The sequence below is a fragment of the Zalophus californianus genome, chromosome 17 (genome assembly GCF_009762305.2).
Source record: "Zalophus californianus isolate mZalCal1 chromosome 17, mZalCal1.pri.v2, whole genome shotgun sequence".
Taxonomy (NCBI): domain Eukaryota; kingdom Metazoa; phylum Chordata; class Mammalia; order Carnivora; family Otariidae; genus Zalophus; species Zalophus californianus.
The window spans coordinates 42092966-42118373 of record NC_045611.1 but is presented as its reverse complement, the minus strand read 5'-3'; the positions used below and the strand labels follow the sequence as shown (position 1 = coordinate 42118373).

The 25408-nt window shown below is 51.8% G+C and overlaps 1 protein-coding gene across 4 annotated transcripts in view; it reads right to left on the bottom strand.

The window, feature by feature from the left end:
- CHST8 (carbohydrate sulfotransferase 8) overlaps positions 1–25408 on the bottom strand; it is a 126588-nt gene that overhangs the window by 41260 nt on the left and 59920 nt on the right. For all 4 annotated transcript variants that reach the window (XM_027618526.2, XM_027618527.2, XM_027618529.2 and 1 more), the window contains one exon: positions 22505–22720. In XM_027618526.2, the coding sequence (XP_027474327.1) occupies positions 22505–22634 (130 nt within the window). In that variant the 5' untranslated portion in view covers positions 22635–22720. The remainder of the gene's footprint in view (positions 1–22504; positions 22721–25408) is intronic.

The window sequence follows — 25408 nt, the reverse complement described above, 5'->3', positions numbered from 1 at the left end:
TTGGACAAACCAATGCTACATCTTTACAATGAGTACCACGAAGCTGCCTTTGAGCAGGGGCAAGAACAATCTCCAGGTATCAGTATAGAAAGCTGTCTACCATGCAGCAGTAGGTGCAAGAAAACAGATCATAGTACATGGAGTGTGATTGTTGTTTATGCAAATTATGCATATATATGAAGGGTCTGGCAGAAGGTGGTAGGCAGGCCTGCAGGGTACATGTGTTGAGAGTATCTTCTAAATGGGCTCACATATGTGCCGGTAAAAAATACCCATGGATCTCCTGACCTCCATGCTTACCTAGCTACCTCTGGACCCACAGAAGCATTCCTGTTTGACCTAGAGGGCCAGGAACACCTGCCCGGAGAAGCCAGTGTGAGGCCAGCCACATAGCAGGTGCTCAATGACTGCTTGCTGGATGGATGGATGGATGGATGGATGGATGGATGCAAGGATGGATGGATGGATGCACAGATGGATGGATGGATGCAAGGATGCATGGATGGATGGATGGATGGATGGATGGATGGATGGATGAATGGATTGATGTTTGGAAGCATGGATGGATGGATGGATGGATAGATGCACGGGCGGGTGGATGGATGGATGGATGGATGGATGGATGGATGGATGGATCAATGGATGGATGTACACATGGATGGATGGATGGATGGATGGATGGATGGATGGATGGACGGATGGATGCACGGATAGATGGACACACGGATGGATGGATGGAAGGATGGATGGAAGGAAGGATGGATGGATGGATGGATGGATGGATGGATGGATGGATGGATGCACGGATGGATGGACGGACAGACGGATGGATGGATGGACGGATGGATGCACGGATTGATGGATGGATGCACGGATGGATGGCTGGACAGGATCCTATGATCGTGCAGGTAGCTGGGTGAAAACCAAAGCCAGTTAATATAGCAAGAAGGTGAAGGTCATCCTGAGTGCCAAGTTAGCCCTCTGAAGATCAGCACACCTCCAGGGGTCCCGTCACAGCCTGCCTGAGTAGACACAGATGCGGAAGTTGAACTTGTTGAATTGCCAAGGCAACCAGAACTGTGCTGAGATGCAGGGCTGACAGTTGCAGGAAGTACTATATTCTGTTTCCTAAACCACAGCCATACCAGTGCTCCCTCAAGGCCTGTCCCTATCAGTTTAGAAACCGACCCTCTGGGTATACTTTCCTTTCCTGACCCTAGTTCCAAAAGAAGTTGCAGCCAAGATCCCCATGTTACCCACATCTGGGAATGGGGCCTCTTGTAGGGGCTCAGACCAGATCAGGGACAAGGCAGGGGATGACAGCCAGAGGGTAGATTAGGAGTTTCAGGCCATTCACAGCACACCCATGGTCTTGAACAAACAGCAGCCCTGGGGTAAGTGGACAAAGCTGGGGCTCTTTACTGGCTGGAGAAGCAGGGTGCAGCTCAGATGGCAGTTGGGAAAACATGAAAACAGAGCAAGCATCCTGGATGAGTCATCTGGAGAGAAGTGGGTGTATGGGAAAAGGTGACAGTGGCCTTGATGCGGGGGTCAGGTGTCTGCCACAGGGCGGGCCGGAGGCAGGTCAACTGTGCTGGAGAGAGTGCTATGTGGTCAGGAGGCTGCATAGTCCTCCCCATGGGCTGGACTGCTTTGCAAAGCTGAGTCAAGTTCAGAGGCAAAGTTCAGAGGCGTGGGCAAGCCCAGCATCAGGATCCCACACCAGGGTGGAGTAAGGAAGGAGGGGTCAGGAGCAGGGTGCTTGGGGAAGGCAAAGGGAGAGCCACACTCAGCTGCATCCTAGTCCCTAAGGAAGAAAGAGCTGCCAGCAGCTAAAAGGACCCGAGTCCAGTCTTTGTCATCTGGTGACGAAGACATGTTTGCTTGGGATCGCTGAAGAAGCTGAAAGCATCCTCTCTCTCTCTCTCAGGCTTACTGGGCCATTAAAGTCGCCTAAACCAGCATTTCTCAGCCTTCATGTGCATTCAAACCACCCAGAATCTTGTTAAAATGCAGATTCTAACTTAGTAGATCCGGGGTCAAGCCATGAAAATCTGCATTCTTAGGAAGCTCCCAAATGTTACTGAGTCTACCGGCCTACAGAGACATTAAGTAGCATGATTCTAAATACAAACCCTTGCTGTTAGAAATGCAGGATCTTGGGGAGCTGGGTGGCACCAGCATCCGACTCTTGATTTCAGCACAGGTCATGATCTCGGCGTTGTGAGATTGAGCCCTGCATCAGGCCCCACACTCAGTGGGGAGTCTGCTTGAGATTCTCTTTCTCTGCCTCTCCCTCTGCCGCTCTCCCCAGCTCTCTCTTGCAAATAAACAAATCGGAAGGAAGGAAGGAAGGAAGGAAGGAAGGAAGGAAGGAAGGAAGGAAGGAAGGAAGGAAGGAAGAAAGAAAAAAAGAAAGAGAAATGCAGGGATTTGGGGCCCCACCCAGATCTACAGAATCAGAATCTGGATCTTCACAGGGGATCCAAGTGATCTATAGTTACACTGAAGCTGGAGAAACACTCCCAAATCCAATGGCTTTCACACTTGCTTGTGCAATGGCGTTGCCTGAGGGGCTCTCCCAGAGATTCAGATTTGCTTGGTCCAGGGGGCAGCTCATCCATCAGGCTCCGATGGCCTGATTAAGAAGCACTATATAAGTAGCAGCTGCCCTTCCAGGTTCCAGGTAGATGGAAGCCGAATGCCCTCATCTGGCTCTGCACTCCCCAGCCAGGCTCTGTGGGGATTATGTGGTTCAAAATAACTGGCAGGTTCAAAACCCCAGTCCCAGCCTCTCCAGCAGTAATAACCTGAACTGTCTGGGTTTTGCCTGGTCGCTGCATGCCCTGAGGAACGGAGACCCCAAGGGAGGGAGTGGGGAGAGGGAGAGCAAGCAACTGCTTTGTCCGCACATCTGCCCCTACCCGCAAGGTGCCATTTGAGACAGTGCCTCAGAGACGGCTGGGGTGGGGAGGGGGGGCGCCGATACTCTTTACTGCTGACCTGTATGCCAGGGCGGCTCCCAAGCACTGGTGCCTGCCAGCGGGGCCCAGTCATCATTCCTACAAGCGGGGGAGCAGATACTAGACGTGGCACGTCTGCAGAGCCGTGGGCTGGGGAGAAGCCACAAGTGGCCCGTGGAACCTCACTTCACCCACCCGTCGAACTCCACTGTGGTTCTGGAAACTGCAGTGAGTACTGCCAGGCTCCAGGCCCCCTGTGTGGGGCAGAGGTGATGGGGCCTGAGCCAGGTGCCCTGGGGTGACCTATGACAGGTTACCGGAAACACCAGTGCTGGGCTCAGGTCACATGGCTGGCCAGTCTCCATCGATGCTGTTTTTTTTTTTTTTTTTTAAAGATTTTATTTATTTATTTGACAGAGAGAGACACAGCAAGAGAGGGAACACAAGCAGGGGGAGTGGGAGAGGGAGAAGCAGGCTCCCCGCGGAGCAGGGAGCCCGATGCGGGGCTCGATCCCAGGACCCTAGGATCATGACCTGAGTCGAAGGCAGACGCTTAACGACTGAGCCACCCAGGCGCCCCATCGATGCTGTTTTTGAAGGAGACACAAACTAGGCCCCAGGGGTTTGGGTTTATAGCATGTCCCTATGAACAAAAATAGACAGACAGCTAGTAAAGAGACAGATGGATATGCAGACAGGCAAGGTGGAGGGGCAAAGGGTGACCAGGGCAGGAGCCGGGCCGGGTCCCAGCACCCTCGCTGCGGCTGGGGGAGTCCTGAGACTGGGGCAAGGAGCTCCTCTCTCCAGCTTCCTTTGCCTCAAGGCGGCCCCCACTCAGAATGACATGTTTTCACTCGGGCTGCTGAGGGACAGCCTGCCACCATGCTGTAAGGCCTAAAAGTAAGGCCCTTGATATCTGGTAGAATTGGGAGGCCCTCAAAGGGTGCCAATGTAAGTTCTCTCTCCAAGCTGCTCCTGCACGTGAGGTCCAGTAGCCAAACAACCATCCTCATCAAGGGGACCAACCACAGTTCCCACTGACCTGAGCACAGGTGTTGATGCCCTACCAGCCCATGGAATTATTCAAATTAAGCCAGTGACATCTTCCTGAGAGAACTGGGGAGCAGCCCCTCTCCATACTACTGGTCTGCCTCCGACAGCCCCTGCTGTTCACTCCCCCTGTGACCCGGCGTGCTATGGCCCTCCTCCTCCCTAGGCTGTGAGCACATGTGGTTCATCGGTCCAATGTTGGGTTGTTGGCTATCCCCATAAGCACAGGCTGGGAACCCCTCTGTCACCAGTGAGGCAAACAGGAGGTGATTAAAGAAGCACCCAGCCCTAGGAGTGGGGCTACCCTGAAAGGGGCCAGGGCGGAGACTCAGGGGATATACGTTATACTTCCAGGGGTTAGCCATATTTTAAAATAAAGTCCAAAGTTTATTACGATCCCAGCGTTCCAGTGTTTCCGGCACTAACACCCCCTCCCAGTCATAGGTAACCCCAAGCACCTGGCCCAGGCCCATCACCTGACAGACTTAAGCTCCCTTAGACTTCTTCTTTTTTTTTTTTTTTTAAAGATTTTATTTATTTATTTGACAGAGAGAGAGACAGCGAGAGCAGGAACACAAGCATGGGGAGTGGGAGAGGGAGAAGCAGGCCTCCCGTGGAGCAGGGAGCCTGATGCGGGACTCGATCCCAGGACCCTGGGATCATGACCTGAGCCGAAGGCAGACGCCTAACGACCGAGCCACCCAGGAGCCCTCCCTTAGACTTCTTGACCCCAATTACTGCCCCCATCTGAACTTCCACATCATCGCAGTCCTGAAACCCCCGCAAAAATGAATGCTTCTGATTATTTTTAAAGACTTATTTATATTTATCTACCTACTGACAATGGTATAATCTTACCATAATGGTATTATCTTACCGTTATTTCTTGCCTCCCACTCCTGGTTACATTTTCCTCTTACAGGATTACGTCTACGCTATGGTTTGTCATCGAAATTAAGCCACCTCTAAGAGTGGGAGGGGCACTGATAACATAATTACCCCTGACCACGGGTGTAAACTGGGACCATCTCAAGCAAACTGGGCCGGTGGGCAGGGATTTTGATGCCTCCGGCAGGTGCTATTTACAGAGCGACTGCAGTCCAGCTCAGCACCTTGGTCAGGCCGGAGACCTCATTTCCTATCTGTGTAGACATCACGACTCGGTCCGGAACGTAGGGCTTCTACAACGACTGATTGAAGAGGTTGGCAAATTCTTTCCCCCAAAAAAGAAATGACAGAACAGGAAAAAAAATCAGAATAAAAAATTTTAAAACCCCACCACTTAAGAATTCTGAAATTGGCCAGAGGTACAGAATATAAGAAGAAGCATTTAGTCAAGAAATTCTACTGAACCTCAGGAGGAAGAAAGTAAGCCTATGATGTGTTAGCCTGTTGTCGGCTTCTGTCACCCCCACCCAGTTCCCCCGTTGACTGAAGTTCTACCAAAATGTAGGGCAGGCCACGAAGATTGAAAAATCCCATGTCCAGGAATGTTGTTGAAAACACTAATTCCCAAATCTCAGCTCTCTGAGGTTGTGATACAGGTTGGTGGGAGCAACAGACCAGCAGACCAGACAGATATTTAAAGAGAGCTCTGGGACCGGAGATCACTAAAGTGGGACATGGATAAAGCAGTGCTTGAGGGAAATTATAGCGGCAATGTCTCTTCAAAAAGAAGTAAACCTAATCAGTCACTTAAGAAACTAGAAACTTAAGAAACTAGAAAAAGAAAAATCTCAAAGCAAGCAAAAAGAAGGAAATGATGAATATTAGAATAGAAATCAGAGAAACAGAAAATAGAAGAGACAAAAGCAATGAAATAAGAATAGAAATCAAAGAGGGGCTCCTGGGTGGCTCAGTTGGTTAAGCGACTGCCTTCGGCTCAGGTCATGATCCTGGAGTCCCGGGATCGAGTCCCGCGTTGGGCTCCCTGCTCAGTGAGGAGCCTGCTTCTCCCTCTAACCCTCCCCTCTCTCATGTACTCTCTCTCTCTCTCTCTCTCATTCTCGCTCTCTCAAATAAATAAATAAATCTTAAAAAAAAGAATAGAAATCAGAGAAATAGAAAATAAAAAAGACAAAAGCAATTAAGAGTTGGTTCTTTGAAAAGAGTGACAAAATGGATAAACTTTTATAGTTTGACTTGCAAACAAAAAAGAGAACACACAAATTACTAAAATCAGGAGGGAAAGAAGGAACGTCACTAACAAATACAGGAGAATACTAACAGCACCTTTTTGCCAGTGAATGAAACAACTTCAATGAAATGAATAAAGTCTTTAAAAGACATAAATTACTGAAGCTGACTTAAGAAGTAGAAAATCTGAATAGACCTATAGTAAAGGATTTGAATTAGTAATTTAAAAATCTTCCCACAAAGGAAAGTCCAGTCCCAGATGGCTTCAATGGCAAATTCTACCCAACATTTAAAGAAGAAATAATGCCAGTCCTACACAAACTCTTCCAGAAAAACAGAAGAGGGGGAGGAAATACCTACCAACTCATGCTGAGACCTACATTAATCCGATACCAAAGCCAGATGAAGCCATCGCAAGAAAACTACAGACAACTATTCCTCAAAAAATCCCACAACACAACCCTAGTAAACTGAATCCAGCAACGTATAAAACGGATTATACACCATGAGCCTGTGGGATTTATCTCAAGAATGTGAGGTTGATGTAGTACTGTAATACACCATATTTACAGAATAAAGGATAAAACCACATAAGCATCACAATAGATACAGAACAAGCATTTGACAAAACCTACATTCATGGTAAAAAAAAAAATTTTTTTTTCAACAAACTAGCAGTAGAAAAAAACTTTCTCAAATTGGTAAAGGTCTACAAAAATCCTACAGCTAGGGCGCCTGGGTGGCTCAGTTTGTTAAGCGACTGCCTTCAGCTCAGGTCATGATCCTGGAGTCCTGGGATCGAGTCCCACATCGGGCTCCCTGTTTGGCAGGGAGTCTGCTTCTCCCTCTGACCCTCCCCCCTCTCATGTGCTCTCTCCCCATTCTCATTCTCTCAAATAAATAAATAAAATTTAAAAAAATCCTACAGCTACCGTTATAATTAATGGTGAAAAACTGAAAGCTTTCCTCCCAAGATTGGAAACAAGGCAAGGAAGTCCACTCTCACCATTTCTATTTCTTATTGTACTAGAGGTTGTAGCCTGTACAAATAAGCAAGGGAAAAAAAGGCATTCAGATGGAAGATGAAGTAAAATTTGCAGACAACATGACCCTGTATTTTAAGCATCCTGGAGAAGTCACACACAATTAAACTATTAGAATTAATATGTTGCAGGGTGTAAGATTAATATAGAGAAATCTATTGTATTTCTATATACTAGCAATGAACATGTCTATATATTAGCAATAATATCTAAGATACTAGAAATGAAATTAAGAAAACAATTTCATTCACTATGGCACTGGAAAGAATAAAATACTTAGGAATAAATTTTTTTTCTTTTTTTCAAAATTTTATTTTATTATGTTATGTTAGTCACCATACATGAATAAATTTAACAAAAGAAGGATGAGACTTGTCTACTGAAAGCTATAAAATATTGCTAATCGGAACTAAGGAAACCTAAATAAATGGAGAGGCATTCCATGTTCATGGATTGGAAGACTCAGTATTGTTAAGTTGATTGATGGATTCAATGCAACACCCATCAAAATCCTAATAAGCTTTTTGTTGGCAGAAATGGACGAATCCTAAAATTTACATGGAAATTTACACAGTCTTTACAACGACCCAGGATAACCAAAATGATCTTGAAAAAGAAGTACAAAGAGGAGGACTTATATTTCCTGATTTCAAAACTTATAAAGTTACAGGTAATCAAGATATTGTACTATTGGCATAGGATGGACATAAGGCTCCACAGAATAGAATTGAGACCCTGGAGATAAACTCTTATATTTGGGCAATTTATTTTTGGCCAAAGCACCAAGGCAGTACAATGGGAAAAAGATAGTCTTCAATAAGTGGTGTTGGGACAATTGGATATCCACAGCAAAAAGAGGAAGTTAGAACATTAGCTCACACAAAACACAAAAATTAACTCAAAATGAATTGTGGACATAGATATAAGAGCTAAAACTATACAACTTTTAGTGGAAATCATAGGAGAAAGTCTTTATGACGTTAGGGCTAAGCAAAGATTTCTTAGACCACAACATCAAAGGCATGATCCCCCAAAAGAAAACAAATTGATGGAATGAACTTCTCCAAATTAAAAAACTTTTGCACTTCAAAAGACACCATCAAGAAAATGAAAAGACAAACCACAGATGGGAGAAATTCCTTGCATATTTAATAAGTCCTTGGGTCTACAAAATAAAGAATAACAACTCAGTAAAAAGACAAATAACTCAATTTAAAAGATGAGCAAAGATTCAAATAGACATTTCTCTAAAGAAGATATTCAAATGGCTAATAAGCACATGAAAATATGCTCAATATCATTAGTCTTTAGTGAGTGCAAATTAAAGCCACAATGAGATATCACTTCACACCCACTAGATTGGCTATAATTAAAAAGACAGATCATAACCAGTGTTGATGAGGATGTGAAGAAATTGGAGCCCTCGTGCATGGCTGGTGGGAATGGAAATGGTGCCATTTTGACAACAGGCTGGCAGTTTCTTTAAAAATTCAACATAAATTTACGATACAGCCTAGCAATTCTACTCCTATGCATCCGTCCAAAAGAAATGAAGACGTGTTCACACAGAGACTCGAGAGCATTCATAGCAGCATTATTCATAATTGCCAAAAAAATATAAACAACCCAAATGCCCATCCACTGCTGAATAGATAAACCACGATGCCATGTGACGGAATATTAGTCAGGGATAAAGAGGAATAAACTACTGATAGATGCCACAACATGGATGAATCTCAAAAACGTTAGCTCAGCAAAAGAAGGCAGATGTAAAAGACTACATGTCGTAGGATTACATTTACGTGACATGTTCAGAAAAGGCAAATCTAGAAAGACAGAAAGCAGATCTGTGGTTGCATGCGGGCAATGGGGGGTGACCGTAAATGGGCATAAGAGATTTTGGTGGGGGGGGCGAATGGAAGGATCCTAAAATTGGATTGTGGGGATGGTTGCACAGCTCTGTAAATTTATTAAAAATCGCTGAAGTGTACACTTGAATAGGCAAATGTTAAGGCACATGAATTATACGTGAATAAAGCAGTTTTGGGGAAAGCCTGAGCTAGCCCCAGGAGCCATGGCAGGCACCCCTGGGGCTCACAGTTTCTCCTGAATCCCTCTCATTTCCTGGCTCCTGGGATTTCTCTCTCCTTCTTGGGTTTTAAACAAGTTTTAGGTGCTATTTTATCCAGGGCAGTGGCCACACTGCCGAGGCTGACCACACGGTTGGTATTTACTTTCATGGGATTCTGGCATTTTCTGCTCCCCGAGGAGGGCTGTATGCATTTGCTCCCCTCAGTGAAGCAAATGGAAGAAATTAAAAAACAAACAAACACAAAAACTGGCTGGATGGAGGGATGTTCTGGTCTTGGGTGTGATTCTGCTGTTGGGTCTGGCTCCCCTGGCCCTCTCTCTAGGACACAGGACGGGTTAAGTGGGGGTCGAGCCACACCATCGCCCTTCCTGTTCTTTCTCTGATCAGCAGGAATCCTAGAGAGTCCCAGCCTCAGACCTTAATTTGCAAGCCCTGAAGTGGAACAAGGATCAGGCATCCCAGCACTCCTGGGACACTGCTGAAGGAAGGGCCAGCCTGAGAAGGAGTCGGGGGGCGGGGTGCAGACACCAGGAGCTCCCCATCACCCTACTCACTGTGAGTTCTGTTCCCGCTGAGACCTCCTGGTCCTGCTCTTTGCAGAATCCCAGTGCTCAGCCAGGCTGGGGCTCAGTAAATATTTCTGAAATAACTGAGTGAAAGTGGAAAAGTGCCCCCAGCCATTAAGAACCCCCTCTCCTGCTGGCCTGTAGGCTTCTTATGCTGGCTCGTGCTCCCCGGGAAGGGGCAAGGCCCAGCCCCATCTTGCCAGCCCCGTATAGTATATTGTACATGCCTGATGAGCAGACTTGGTATAAGCCCACAAATCCTTTAATTACCACCACTCCTTCTGGCTTGGTTCTGGGAAGGAACTAATTCGAGCAGTGATCATTCAACTTGAGATATTATGAACGTAATTTCATTATTTGGTCTATCCAGGTTGCATCGGGCAAGAGGGTTACAATAACTGGTTTCGCCGAGTTCCTGCTGGAACCGCCATTCCTCACCCACTTCTGTGGCTGACTTGCCCCAGCCTGGGGCCCCACCGGCTCAGGGCAGCAGGGAGCCTCAGTGTGCCCTCAAAGCAGCCAGCCCCAAACTGTCCCACGTGCAAATGTTTCCCACGTGAGTGGTGAGCCCCAAGCACACATTCGTGGACCTCAGCGTTGTGCACAAACACACTTGGACATGCTCTTGTGGACGGGAGCCAGCCATGCACACACATTCACAGAGGTCCCATCCCTGCACCAGCGTAGACATATGCACAGACCAGAACGTGTCTGCGACAGACAGGAAGGAAGCACGCCCCAACATCAGCATGGCAGTGTGGCACAGGCCCCCAGGCTGGCCCTCCAGCACGGGGTCTCAGCTCTGAGTGGCTGTCAGAGTCACCAGTGAGGTCACAAATCATCTCGTTTAGGTACCGCCCAAACGAGATCCTCGTTTGGGATCTCGTTTAGATACCGCCACTTCCCGACTGTGTAACCTTGGACCCATGACTCTGCCTCTCTGTGCCTCAGTTTCCCCATCTGTTACAATAGAGACCTCGTGCTGTGAGGCTTCAGGGAGAGGGTACTGGTATACAGCAGGCACTCAGCACTCATATGGTCATCACTCATCACTGCTCAGACCACATTCCCCGGTGTTACCTCCCTGGATGCCGTTAGGATTCTCTAGAACTCTCTGGTCTCACTCACAGCCCTGATGGCACCATTCTTGCCAAGGCGACAGCAGGGAAGGAAGAGTGCACAGTGTCCCTTGCTGGGCCAGGCTTGGTCCCTCACCCAGCAGACCCCGGACAGATGTGACAACCACAGACAGTATCCCAGGCGGGGAAGAAAGAAGACCAGTGTGGCCAACCTTGCCATCCCTATGGGAACTGGGATCTCCATTTTAACCCAAGCTCACCCCACAGGGAGCCCACAGCCCACTCCCAGCCCTTTGGTTAAAGGGCCCACCCTTGCAGGAAGGTTTGCCCAGGAATGATCCTTCCTTTATTCATAGCAACCAAAGCTTGCTGCTGCTAGTGGTGCAAATATTTGCATATGAGTAATTGTGTGTGAATGAAGGAAGGTTTTCATTGTGTGCCTCCCCAGACCCCGACCCCTGGCCCTTGTCTCCCCCATGCTTCTGCTGACTAGTCACTTTCTGGGCCCCCCAGGCCCCATGCTGAAATCATGACAGCTCTCTGGCAGGGCTCCTGGCCTCCTGAACCAGACAAGGGCCTCTCGGGGCTCCAGAAGGCCACTGTCGGGCAGTAGGCACCTGGAGAGGCTCCGCTCATGACTCACTTGGTGTCTGGCTCGACGCAGTCCTGCCAGGGATGGAAAGAGTTCACGAGTCCCCTCCCCACCAGGGAGACCCACCACCTCTCTGTCCTGGGTGGTGGGGGCTGCACAAGGAGGGCAGGAGGGGGCAGTTCTCAGCCTGAGGGAGCTTTGGGATATGGGACAGACCCTCTCTTTCCTGTCCATCCAACCGATAGGACGTACCCATGTGAACTGTTGTCCGACTCTGAAACCGTCTTCTAAGTTTCAAAAATTGAGCCGCCACTTAACAGTCAGGAGAATTCACAGAAATATATTACAGACCCCAGCTTCTTTGGAAAAAAATAAATAAAAGGGAAGGTCTGGGCACCCCGGGCCCACATTGCACAGAACTCTTGGCTAGAGCTAAGGAGTGACCCAGGCCTGTCTGCTTTCCTCCTCCCTCCCTCCCCCCCCCACCCCCTCCCCGCTTCCCTACGGTCTCCCTGCCCTGGACGCATCTTCTGATCCACCTGGTGACCCTGCACACAGCTTTCCCTGACATCGCACTCTGTCCCTTCCCCTCCCCATCTCCCTCCTGCCGGCGCAGGCCAGACCCTGAGGGCAAAGGTCAAGTGCATTCACAGATGTCTGTAGCCTTCTCCTTCCCAGGATGAAACACATCTGGATTCACAACCAAACTGTGGACAAAGGTTCACAGACCACCGCCTCAGGCCAACCCAGGTTGGGAACCACTGGGCCAGGGACTGGACCCTTACTTGACCTGCTTTGGGTACAACCAAGCGAGGGGGAAAGGGGAACTTGGATGGGGGCTAGTCGACGCTATAGGTGGTCTCAGAACCTCTGAGGAGAGCAGGGAATGCCAATGCCATGGCCAGGCCCCAAGGCTTGGCGAGAAGCAGCCCTCAACTTCCTGTCTGGACCCCACATCGTGAGAATGGGAAGACCTCCCCAGGGGCTTCTTATCCTTCCATTAAGGGCCAATGGCTGTGCAGGGGCTCCCAAGCAGCAGCTATTGGGGGGGGGGGGCAATGGAACCCATTGCAGCTGGGCTACTTTTCCCATATAAATAAAACATTTTCAATGAGAGAACTGTCCACTGAGTTTCACCATGACTCAAGTTAAAACTGCAGAACCACACATCCCAGAAATAAGCTTTCTAATGAAAACACCAGCACATAGGTAATGGTGAGCTCCTGGCTTAGATTGGGTCTGCCTGAGCTCCTAACTTGCTGCAAATATTTCAGGAGGGAGAAGACACACACTGACCCTCAAGCCATAAGAAAGGAGTCACCATAAACAGGAGGGGCCAGCAGGCCTGGTGAGAGCCCCACCGAGGCCTGACACAAGGCACGCAGGCCTCAGCCCCCTGCCAGGGCACCCCTGATGGGCTCACTGCACCGCCAACCTGCATCGACTTTCAGAACCAACTCTCTAGCACTGCTGTTGTCATAACTACTACCGTGACCTTTTTGGGGTTTAAAAAACCAAGAACCACCCAGTGGCCATGGAGAAGGACAGCAACCATAGCAACAGGCCTGTCCTTAGACCCTCTTCTGGCACAGAACCATTTCTCCGCTGCCCACATTAGCAACTTAGGCCTTCAGAAAGGCTAGAGGGCCCTCCAAAAGCACATGTTAGGACCCCACTGGGCTCTTCCCCACACTGGCAGTGAATACAGCATTCTGATTCACTGTGTGTCCTGAGCTCCCCATCTCCTGCCACAACACAGACTCTCCAGGCCAAATGTGGCTCAGGGGGAGACAAGCCAGGCAGAGGGGGCCGCCCTGCCGACCCCCCTGCCACTTTGGGATTGGAGTTCTGCTTTGCCCTCCTGCTCCTGCTGGAGGATCTCATGAGTCGAGTGCGGGGCTTGGCTCTGATGTTGGTGACCCTCCCCCACTAAAGATGCCTGGGTGGTGAAGGGGGTCGGGGTAGGGCCCACGTGGAGGGAGAGAAATCTCAGGCCTGGGAGTAACCCCTCCCCGACACCCAGGCCTAAGCCCTCCTGGGGCCCAACCATGGCCCAGGGGCAGTCACAGCCTCCCAGACCAGATGTGATTCTGGGGCATCGCCCATGCTGATCTGAGCCCCTCCTCCGTGGGTCTCTCCAGTTCATTCTGAGCCTGGCAGAGTGGGAAAGGGGTCACCCCACACCTGAGCCCCACTCTGGGCCCGCCAAGCTGTGACTCACATCACGGATGAACAGAGCCCAATTCACCCGCCAAGTGAGGGGCCTGGGGGAACAGTAGGCGGCCGTGGCCACACAACCTGAAACCGGGACTTCCGCGAGCCGGCACGGGTATTGGAACTGGCGGCCCCGCTTGGCCCCCGCCTAGGCCCGGACACAATAGGAGACCCAGTTTTCCAGCCGGACTGTAATTTCAGAAGGGGGCTTTGTGTGGGCTTTATTAGCCACACCGCCAGACGAGCCTTGGGGCTGGGGTCAGGGTGTCCGGCTGCTGCTGGGCATCGGCAAGAAATGCACTTTGAGGAAATGGCAGAAAAACATCAGAATGTACAAGAAATGCAGACCATGACATCAACCAGTAGCCACAGGGAAGGAGGGCAGGGTGAGCCAAGGAGGGGCTTTGCAGTCAGGCCCATCCGGGTTCGAATCCCGGCTCGGGCCACTCTGGCCGCAGGACTTTGGGTCACCAACTTACCCCCTCTGGAGTCCGAGCTGAGGATAATTGTACCTGCCTCCCAAGATAGAGGAAAAAGGGAAGGCGCCGGGGTTGGTGCCAGACGTCAAGGAACATGACTCTCACGACGTGTCAAGCACACTGAAGCTTAATTACATTGTCTTGTTTAAAGAATTATCGGACATGCGTGTGGGGTTCTGTGGCTTTCTGAGCCATGTTCGTCCAGGACTCGGTTAGATCCATGCGGTGACCCCATCTCCTATTTTTACCGTTTCCCTTTAGTTCCTTTAAAACTGAAGTCTTGCTCTTATTGGATCCGGTGCCCCAGTGTTCTGTTCTGCTCTCCTTTTTAATTTCCCCCACCCCTAGGAACCTTTAGCATAACGATTCTGGGACCATTTTCTATTAATATCAATTTCCAGATTACAGCGATATGATGTCTGTTTCCTAATTTAATTAGGTGATTCCTGTTATTAGTTCCTACATGTTCATTATTTTTCATTTAGCATATTTTAATGCACCAAAGGAAAGTGAGATTCTGGCTGGAGACCCCCGGGGTGTCTTCTGCAGGGATGGGGGGAATGTTTGAGGCCCGAATCAGAGAAGCAGATGCTGGGGAGCTGAGGATCAGGGGTGCCACTTGGAATGGCCCGGTTGCAGTGAGAGAGGGTAGGGACAGGGAAAGTCCCGCTGTAGAGACAGGGCCCACAGGGCCTCCCAGGGAAGGCAGCGGTGAGGGTCCTTCACGAACCCCACCTCCCAAAGCAGACTCCAGACAAGGCTCCAAAGCCAGCACCCCAGGGCCCACCAAACCAGGGCCCCCCACACTCGAGGGCTGTGTGTTCTGACACCAGTCTCCATTTTTGGCACCTTTTGCCTGACTACCATGTGGGGAACCCATGTCTGTCCCTTCATCCGTATTGCCCTCTGCACTTCCAGGGGGCACCCTTTTACCCTAGAGTCTAAGTCAACACTACTCCGAACTAGCACAGAACACAGTGTGAGTGGTGCCCCCGAACTTCACGAACCCCACCTCCCAAAGCAGACTCCAGACAAGGCTCCAAAGCCAGCACCCCAGGGCCCACCAAACCAGGGCCCCCCACACTCGAGGGCTGTGTGTTCTGACACCAGTCTCCATTTTTGGCACCTTTTGCCTGACTACCATGTGGGGAACCCATGTCTGTCCCTTCATCCGTATTGCCCTCTGCACTTCCAGGGGGCACCCTTTTACCCTAGAGTCTAAGTCAACACTACTCCGAACTAGCACAGAACACAGTGTGAGTGGTGCCCCCGAAATATGCAGCCTCTGCCTCAGTGCACCCACCCATCAAGGCGGGCTCAGCCATAATGCCCCTCGGCTTCTGGCCACATGGGTCTCCAATCCCGCAATTGTTAAACCCACGGGTTTCCTTCTCTCTGCCGGCACAGTGATAACTGGGCGACCCCAGCTCACTGCCCACCTCGTGGCCCCAGAAGGAACCCCACAGAGCCGCTCTGGAGATTACAAGGATGAAGGAGGCCAGGAAGCCCCCAAGGTAAGGGGGACCATTACAAGGATCCTGACCCACGGCCCTCACTTGGAGCCCAGTGCATTCTGTGACAAGGAGAGGGCTCTCCAAAAACTAGTAGGAAACTCAGTGGGTGGTTTTACCTACAGTAGAACTTTCTTTGCTCTGGTCACAGAAAAGCGAGGTACGGGAGGGTGAGGCGGCCCTCGTGAGCCCTCAGCGGTGTTTGGAGAGTTTGAACACGCTGCAGGTGCATTGTTCAGAAACACCAGGTTCTGAGAGTCCCAGCCCTGCTGATTCCGCAATGATATATTGCCAGCTACTTAACAGGATGGATCACTGCAATTACATGTCACTTCTGATATTCACAGTCACAACAAGGATGTGTCAGCCTCGCAAGGTTTGTAGAAAATATATATGGTGCTCTGCAATGCTGGTGGAAAATGGTTTCAGGAAACAGACTCAAGAGGATTCCAATAAAACCCACCTGCCCGGGGAAAGCAGATGGCTCCACAGAAACTGGGGGGAAGAGGGGCTGGCTCCCCTGGCCCAGAAGGAGCATGAGCATATACACCCTGGGGCCAGCAGGCTGTCCCTCTCCCGGGGCCAGTGGGGGCAGAAGGACAGCCACCACGCCTCTGGTTACTCCATCAGCGCCACCCGGGTGAGCTACTGAAAGCCCCTGGAGTCACTGTGCTATTCTCATCTCCTCTGGCCTGGCAGTTCTCAGGGCTCCAAGTGGACATCTCGGGGCAAAGAGTTGCTGTAGAAACAAGACACACGAGCCAAGTGTAGGCTCAGCACTGGCGCAGGCAGGGCTGTGTGTCCCTGGTAACCATGGGACCAAGAGTGAGGGCCATATTTTCTCCGGCCAACACAGCCCTGCCCCCAGGGGACAAAAGCAGGAGCCCTCGAGCTGGTGGGGCCCCTTGGCAGTGGAATTCTGGCTCCATGGATTTCTAACTGTGAGAGACTAGGCAAGATGCTCAGGGGCATGCACTCTGGAGAGAGGCCCCAGGCTCCAAGAAGTCTCACCCAAACCTACTTCGCTGCTTCCACGGTAGGTCAGCACCTGGTCACCTCTTGTGTGCTACAGAAGACAAAGAAGTCACCCACAGCTCTTCTCCTCCAGGCAGCCCTCCTGGCTCCTCCAGCCACGACTCTGCCCTCAGGTGTAGGAGACGGAAGAAGTGAGTGTGCGGCCTGAGAGCAGAGAGGCAGATGGAGGAGGGGTGGGGAGGGGTGGGGGCTTTCTGCTTCTCTCGCTTGTTCCTGCAGTCTGTGAGTCTGGGGTCCCGGGTGGAGACTTACAGAGCAACTCTGCCCAGCAACTCAGATGCCATCTGCCTAAAATAGAACACGTGGTCTCCAGCCCCCTCCCCCAAACCACTCCCCGTCTGGTGTGTCTGCCTCAGTGAGTGGTACCCTCGTCCCAATCTGTCAGAGCCAGCAGCCCTCCTCACCCTCATCATCGTCCCTGGTCTTCTGGCCACATGGGTCTCTGCCCCGACCCCCTGAATCCACCCTCTCCAATCTCTGCCTCCCCAGGTCCTGCCTTCTCTCCTGCACCGATCTGCACCTCCCCGCTGGGTTCCTTGTGCTCTTGCCCCCTCCCATGCTCCTGCCCACAGCCCCAGACCTGTGCCTTCTAACGGCCACCCCCACCTCAGGATCTGGGAGCTCCCCTCAGCCTGTAGCGAAGGCTCGCTCTTCTGAGATGCTCCAAGGAAGGGCTTGTGGGCCCCGGGACTGGCTGTATTTGCAGCAAGAGTCTAGACCCACAGGTCACACTCCAGCCCCTAATCCACCGGGAGCTCCTCCCATGCCAAACTCCCGCACGCCTCCAAATCTTGATCCAGGCTCTCTCTGCCCAGGCTCTGCTCTGTTGTTAGGAGGGGAGCAGGTACGTGGCAACAGCCTTTTGCCCAAGGACAGATCCCGGCTCTGAAACCCAAAGTTGTGTGGTCTCAGGCCCACCTCTTCACCTCTCTTATCTCAGTAGTCTCATCTGTCAGATGGCGTAAGAGTGCTTAACTCATGGGGGTTTGAAGGTATTCAATGAGTACTAAGTACCTGTAAAGGGCCTGGCACTGTGCCCAGCACGCAGCGAATAACGCATCAAGAACAGTGCTGCTGTGTGCTCACCCAGCCACTACTCAGCACTTCATCCGTAAACAGGAATAATCAGTTATTAGCAGAATTATATGTACTGGGGCACCTGGTGGTGCAGTCGGTTAAGTGTCCAACTCTTGATTTTGGCTCAGGTCGTGATCTCAGGGTTGTGAGATCGAGCCCCAGGTAGGGCTCCATGCTCAGTGGGGAGTCTGCTTCTCTAACTCTCCCTTTTCCTCTCTCCCTCCCTCCGCTCATGCTCTGTCTCTCAAATAAATAAATAAATCTTCAGAAAACAAAGCAAAACAAAAAACACAAACAAAAAAGAATTATATGTATTGAAACATGTAAAGTGCTTGGCACAGGATCTGGCACATGGTAAAAGCGGATTATTACCACCATCCTTGAATGCCTTTGTGCTGAGTGTGTTAGCAATAGAATCTGTATCATAAGGTCATGGTTTTTTATTTGCCAACGAATAAACCAATCAATCCACCATCACTTTGGCTGCTTGGGTCACTAACGACTCACCTCACCCCATTAAAACAAAATCCCACTTAAAAGAATGAAGGAGGAAAGGTAAACTCAGAACACTGCATTGTGCAGCCCTGAATGAATGGACGGATCCACGTGCATCCTCAGTGGCTAACTGGCATCATAAGAGAGAGCCAGGCAGATGTGCGCCTCCTGATGGAAGAACATAGAATCACATATGCATGCTTGTCCCCCAAAAAGAAAAGAGGATCACCTGGGTGGCTCAGTTGGTTAAGCATCTGCCTTTGGCTCAGGTCATGATCCTGGGGTCCTGGGATCGAGACCCCCGTCAGGCTCCCTCCTTAGCAGGGAGTCTGTTTCTCCCTTTCCCTCTGCCCTTTCCCCCTACTCATGCGTGCGCACACATGCGCATTTTTTCCCTCTCTAATAAATAAAATCTTCAAAAAAAATAAAAACCCCAAACCTATATCTGATCAAGCTGCTAGATTTACTTAATTTACAGGAAATACGAAGAGCAGAAAACGATGTTGAAATACACTAAACACACACAATCGACAAAAACCCCAACGGTGAGAAATTCGGCAGGACCTGGGACCCAGTTTCCTCCGATAAAGAGCAAGAGAAAAATAAAGATGAGGAGAGACTCTTACAGATTGAAAGAGACTTAAAGACTCAATCACCAACTGCCATGTGTGGGCTTAATCTGGATCCTGGATAAAACAAAGTGGAAATAAAGGTATTGATAATATTTGTGATTCAACCAGAAATTTGAACACTGGATATTGGATGTTATTAAAGAATCGTTGGATGTTTTAAAAAAAGAGTTCTTATCTCTTAAATCAAGCAATACATTTAATATTTATGGCTGAATTGATATGCGATCTGAGAAAGTCAAAGGAGGGAGGTGCCAGTGGCTGTGGGTGGGGCCCGCCTGACCATGAGGGAGCCCGCTGGTACCAGGTGCCTGGAGTCACTGTGCTATTCTCATCTCCTTTGTGTGTGTTCCAAACCCTCCAAAATAAAAAGTTCATAAAGAAAGGCCACTCATAACATTTCAGTTTGCCCAGCCACATGTCTGGAGTCTGTCTTCTGTATCCCCAGGGCCAGCAGGCTAGGATGTGTTATTCCTGGTTCTGGCCTCTTCTCTGCATCTTCCACCTAGAGAAGGGGCAAGCCTAGTCTCTTGGGTCAAGGAATGAGTTTCCTGAGTCCACAGGGCCTGGCAATACTGGAGACTGGAAAATAATTGGATAGGTGAATTCTCCGATACACACTACACACCAAAATCTCATCTTAGGTGAAAGATACGTTAACCAGCAGCTATTCACATTTCAAAAGGTTTGACTGATTTAAAATATAGCAAACATTTTTGTTTAAATGGCCTGATTTACAAAAGTTGGCAAGCCCTTAAGATTCCATCTGATGCACAAGTCAGGTGAGGTTTGCTGACTGGTCCCTGAGAGGTGCACATGCTGTTAACACCTAATAACTTAACTGCACGGGAGAAATCTGAGCAACACCCTGAACCCTGAGGGACCACAAGCAACTGAAGGCTCCTTCTCCCACTCTCAGGCTTGTTTCTGGATCTTCACCTGCCCACCCTCCCCCTCCCACCTTGGTCAAGGCCACCAACGGTGGCTCTCAGACACTGAGTTCCCAGAGAAGTTGCTGCACTGTGAAAGCCACAGGAGCCTGTGTGGAATTTCCTCTCTAGGCGGCATCCCCAATGGCCTTACCCAATCCGGATGACAGGGCAGCCTCCTGACTTTGTACCTCCCACCAGCAGAAACCCACACCGAGAAGGCTTGTCCAGGCCCTTGGGGCCACCCACCCATGCAACTGGATACACACACTTTGTAAGAACTGGTTTCCAACAGATAAATGTAATCAAGGTTTATATGCTCAGAGAAGCCAACAGGATGGGATTGTTTCACTTGAAAGATCAGAAGAAAATTGTAACTAATGTTGTGGAAAATTACTTTGATATTGCTTTCTTGGTACCGAATCACAATTAGGCTGCTGTGAGAAGTACAGGGAAAGAATAAATGAATAGTAACAAATCAACACAAACAGCCTGTGTCAGGAACACTTTGCTCAGGGAAAGTAACATAAGCATTACTTAAAGTTTTATGACTGTGTTCCATGTGATTTACGCAGAACGTCAAGGTTGCCCAAACCCGGCCACGTGGTGAAGGGGGTCCAGCTCCATTTACAGCCAGAAGAACACGGCTCAAGCCTCAAGTGTGCCCATCGCACGAGTCAGACAGGTCCACGCCGTCCCCCCTGCAGGGGGATACGTGCCTAAGCTTCGTGCCATCCTCTACGCCCTTCGGAGGCTCGGAGCTCCTTCCCCAGCTCGCCACTCCATCCTGGAAATCCCAACCGTCCTGTGGGGTCTGGCCCTACTGGTAATGGAAAAGATCCACATGCGCATGCGCGGGGGCAGCTGGGCAGGGGCGCATGCGCAGTAGCAACTGGCTGGTGTGAGGGGCAGGAAGACACGAAGCGGGAGCGATCCGCTGTGCTGGCTGACTGCGGCATGGCGGGGCGCACGTCCTGGCCTTCAGGTCCCAACTCTACCCACGTATATAGCATCTGTCCCTGCAGTGTACCACGGATGAGTGCATGGCCCCTGCCCAGACGGACACAAACTCCTGCCTTCTCTCCCAGGCTCGTCCCACGGAACGCAGACCCTGGACACAAGGACCCTCTGCCCATGGCGTGCACCTCAGCCACACACACACACACACCAAAATGGGCACCAAAGATCCATGGGTCACCCCGAGGATACACCATTCACCCCAAGCCACATTTAGGGGCCCTTGTTCAGGACCTCATTTCCACACAGACACCGCACACGTGGGGGGGGGGGGTGGGCAATCTGAGCCCGCCTGACAGCCCTACCCTCCGGGGCCGGGTTCTGCTGACAGAAGGCCGCCAGCCACTCTAAAGCTCACATGGGGCTGCAAGTCCCCACAGAGGAGCCAGCTCAGTCACATATCCTTGCTTCTCCAGAAGCCAGGGAGTAGCCAGACCCACCTCTGACAGCCACTACCCCTGAGGGCCCGGCCCAGGCGGCCCAGGCGTGAGTCAGTACCAGTAACTCCCCTGTTGTCTCCTGGGGTCCCACCACCTGGCTGCCTCTTGCTGATTCTTGATGAAAGAATGAACTCATTGGCCTCCCCGCCCGGGGCCTCTGGTAGGAGCTGCCAGGCCAACAGTCCTCATTCTAGCCTCCTGATGCTCCTTCCGACTTTCTACCTGATGCCGCCAGGCCTTCAGTCTATGCGTGGGATGACTGAGCCAGCCAGAGCCGAGGGTGGGGCTGGGGAGGGGGCTGCAGGCCCAAGTACCCGGGGTCCCCTCCCTGAGGGCCAGGTGCCTTACGCTGGGCCCTGCTCTTCTGTAGGATGGTACAGGAATTTCTCTCCCTAAACCCATAGCCTCTACTCCTCCACATTGTCCGTGTCCTGGAGCTCATGGCTGTCTTCACAGACTTCCCCGCTAAAAGCCCCCAGGCCCGCCGCTGAGAGATGAATGGAGCCTGTGTTTCAGCAGCAGGCATTCTGCCTGAGTTCCCCCTCTCCATATTCTGCCTGCCTGAGGCTCCAGAACCATCCTTCCCACTTTCCCCTTGCTGGATCCCACCTGTCCTCAGCAGATCTCTCTGCAAGTCAGGAAGGGTGCTCCCCTCCGTGGCTCACAAGGGACACATGGGATACAGGCAGCAGGCGGGGGCCAGCAGGAGCAATCTCAGCTTCGCAGAGACAGGAGGTACCTTGACCCCCTCTGCCCAGGCCAGAGGGCCTGGATTCGAGGAGTCCCAGGGCTGGCAGAGAAGCAGAGTCCCATGGCGGGGGGGGCATGGGCTCAAGGAGAAGTCATTCACCCTCTGATACCCCAGACCATGTGGGAGAGGCCCCACGAGATGGCAGAATCCTCCTTAAGCCTCAGCTTCACCAAAGGCAACAAGTGGATGAGAGCCTGGCTATCATTTCAAGAGGAGGGCATGGGCCAGAGACCACAGGCTAGAGGTCAGAGGCCAGAGGCTGATGCCCGCCAGGAGAAGGCCAGGCCCCCTCCTCTGCCTGCCGAGGCTCTCGGCACAGACTTGGCACCAGGGCAGCCACGGAGGCCTGCACTTCGGACAGGAAAGCTGGGGCAAGCGGGCATCAGGGCCGAGCGCAAGGGCTCACCTGGCAGCTGTCGAGGGGCGAGCTCCGTGGGGTCCTGCAGGCTGATGAAGAGGAGGAGGCCTGCGGCTCCAAACAGCAGGATGGATGAGAACATGCAGGCTAGCCGCATGGTTCCGGCTCGCGGGGTCATCCGGGGCTTGCTCCGGGGTCACCTCTCGGGTGTGGGAGGTGCGTTCTTCCCTCATCATCCACACCAAGCATCCATCAGGCCACGGTCTGCAGGGCAGATGGGGAGAAAGGGGGGTCCATCACTGAGGCACACAACATCCTGTGCGGGCTGAGGCCCCAGTCACTGCCTGCGACCAAGCATAATCCCCGATCCCTCCATCCTCTAGAACTTACTCAGGTATGTCCCTTCAACCTTTTCAAGCCCAAGGAGGCTGAGGGAAGTCTAGTCACCACCTGTAGCTGGGACACCAGCTTCCCAGCAGGGGTTCCTCTATTTGCACCCCCAGAAAAACCATGGAGACAAACACTCTCTGGACTCTGCCTGGGGGAGCCCAAGGTGGAGCCCCAGAGACCCACAGCCAGTAACAGCCCCTGCACTGTCCAGGCCCTCCGAGCTTCCAGAAGAACTGGTGTGCTCCCTATAGGGGGCCTAGGTACAGGGCCAGCAATTTGGGTCCTTGTCCCTTACAACTGGCCTGGTGGACAGAGAAGTTCTTGGATCCCTCTGCCCTGGCTCCTCTCTACAGAATGTTGGGGACAAGTGTCTCCACAGAGCAAGAGGCTTTGGGAAGGAGTCTCCTAGGCCCAGTGGCTACCAGGGACAGAGAATCCCCCACCTGGTGGCTCCTCTCTCCAGCCAGAGCTGTGTCTCCCTGACAGATGGGTGGGCTAGCGGAATAGAGACCCCACTGGCTAGTCAGCGGCATCAGGGGGAACAGAAGCTCTGGCCTATTCCCACTCTTGAGGACCTCAGGCTTGGATGGAGGTAGCCAGACCTGCATTTGACAGATTCCAGGCTGAGGCTGGTGACAGCATCCCTTGTGTTCCTGTGGATGGACACCTGTTGCTCTGGTCACTGCCGCCCCAGAGTATGCCCAGGTGACTTGCCCCTCACCCTGGTTCCTCCTGAAGGGCAGAGCAAGAAATGCCAAACACCCCAAATACCAATGAGTGACTCCAACTGGGCCAAGCTGTGGGTCAAGATGGGGGCACCCCGAGGCCATTTGCTCATAGGAAGGATGTAAGTTCCTACAGTGGGATGAGGCATGGGTGGAATGGGACAGGCGCTGAAGAGGGATCTACACAGCTAGACGGGCAGGGATTCCAGAACTCCCCCTTTTAGAGGAAGGCTGCTCTGTCCCCTTGGCTTCATCCATTCCTACTAGTCCGGGCGCAGAGGTACCACCCTCTCTCTACCCAAAAGGCCTTGCGGGAGCTTCCCCAGCCCTGACATAGGACAGCACTGAGGGAGGCTGAGGCCAGGTGGGCAGCTTCCAGTAGCCTCTGAGATCACAGGTGGGTGGCTGGGACCCCAGATCAGATGCGCTGCTTGGCACAAGGACATTTCCCTGCCTGGGGTCTCCTTGGGCACAGTACTTTGGTCGGGGAACCCATTCCTGACCAGGCACCCAGGCGGTGGGGGAGGAAACCCCAGCTCCCCTCCCTCTGTGTCCTCATGCTCCTGGGGGCACGAGGCAGGAAGTGGTAAGACACGTCCTTCCCTCCCCAGCCCAGACAAAAATTCCCAAGGTCTAGACTGTTCGCAGCAAAGCTCTGGGGCTGAAGAGTGTTAAATTGCAGGTTTGGGTTTCTCCCCTCTGCAGTCTCTGTAATTATGTTTTCACTCAGTTAACTTGAATTAACCTGCCCCAGGCCTCTATGCATGGGAACACGCCTGAGCACAGGGTTCTCTGGGTTGTGCTGAGCAGGTTGTTCCCACGACCTCCCAGCTTTTATGTTTGGGAGGCAGCACGGAGCAGGGCTGTTTTGTCTCGAGCTGGCTCAGTTTGCCATCGGCCCCGACCTCACTGCAACGGCCCCTGCCCCAAGAAAGACAGCTGTTCCTGCCATTGCCGGGGACACCCCTGCACAGGGCTTGCAGTGGGTAAAAATAGGCAGCTGCATGTCCCCAAAGGCTCAGACCCTGAAGTCTCTCGTGGGACCCTGTGGCTTCTCCCTCCTCTTGAACGTGCCCTCCTCTTGAACGCACCTCCCACACCCCACCATGGCTGCCCGGGATGGGACTGCCCTGGGGGCCTGGCTCATCATCCTGCAAAGACACAGACACAGTGGTGCAGGCACCAGGCCCCATTGAAGGACAAGGTCACTCTCAACACTGTGTCCTTTGGTCTCCCAAGCCCTTCCCTCCATGATGACAGGAGTTGTGTGCAGGGGCTGCCAGGGCCAGTCTCGAGGTCTGAGGGAAGGTGCGGGGGGGGGGGGGGCGTGCCACAGAGGTCCTCCTGCCCCAAAGCAGTTGGCTTAACCCCCAGGGGTGCCCAATCACGGAAAGGAGTCAGGAGAGTGGAAAGAGTGTCACGTACATGGATTCAGCAGGGACGAGACCCTCAGGGAGCAGGGAGGGCAGCTCGGGGCCCTTCCAGAGCAGATGCACAGGCTCTAACATGCATACACACATGGATGCACACACAGCACACATATACCATCGACAGTCCCCAGCAAGGCCCCAGCTGTAAAGAAAGTGCCACAAAGCCCTGATATGTGGGCTGTGGTGGTCGCACACTGCCTACAGCCTCACCGGCCTCCTGGGTCAGACCTGAGGCCAGCAGGCCAATCTGACCTAGGGTGACGGAAAGAGAGAGGAAGGAGGGGAAAGAGAGCAGCAAGTTTATGGCTACGGCCCACCGCTGTCCAGTAAAACAGCTAATAAAGTGCCACCTGATCTCGGCCCAAAGGCTCTATTGGATGAAAAAAACAGGGGGGCTCAGGAGCACA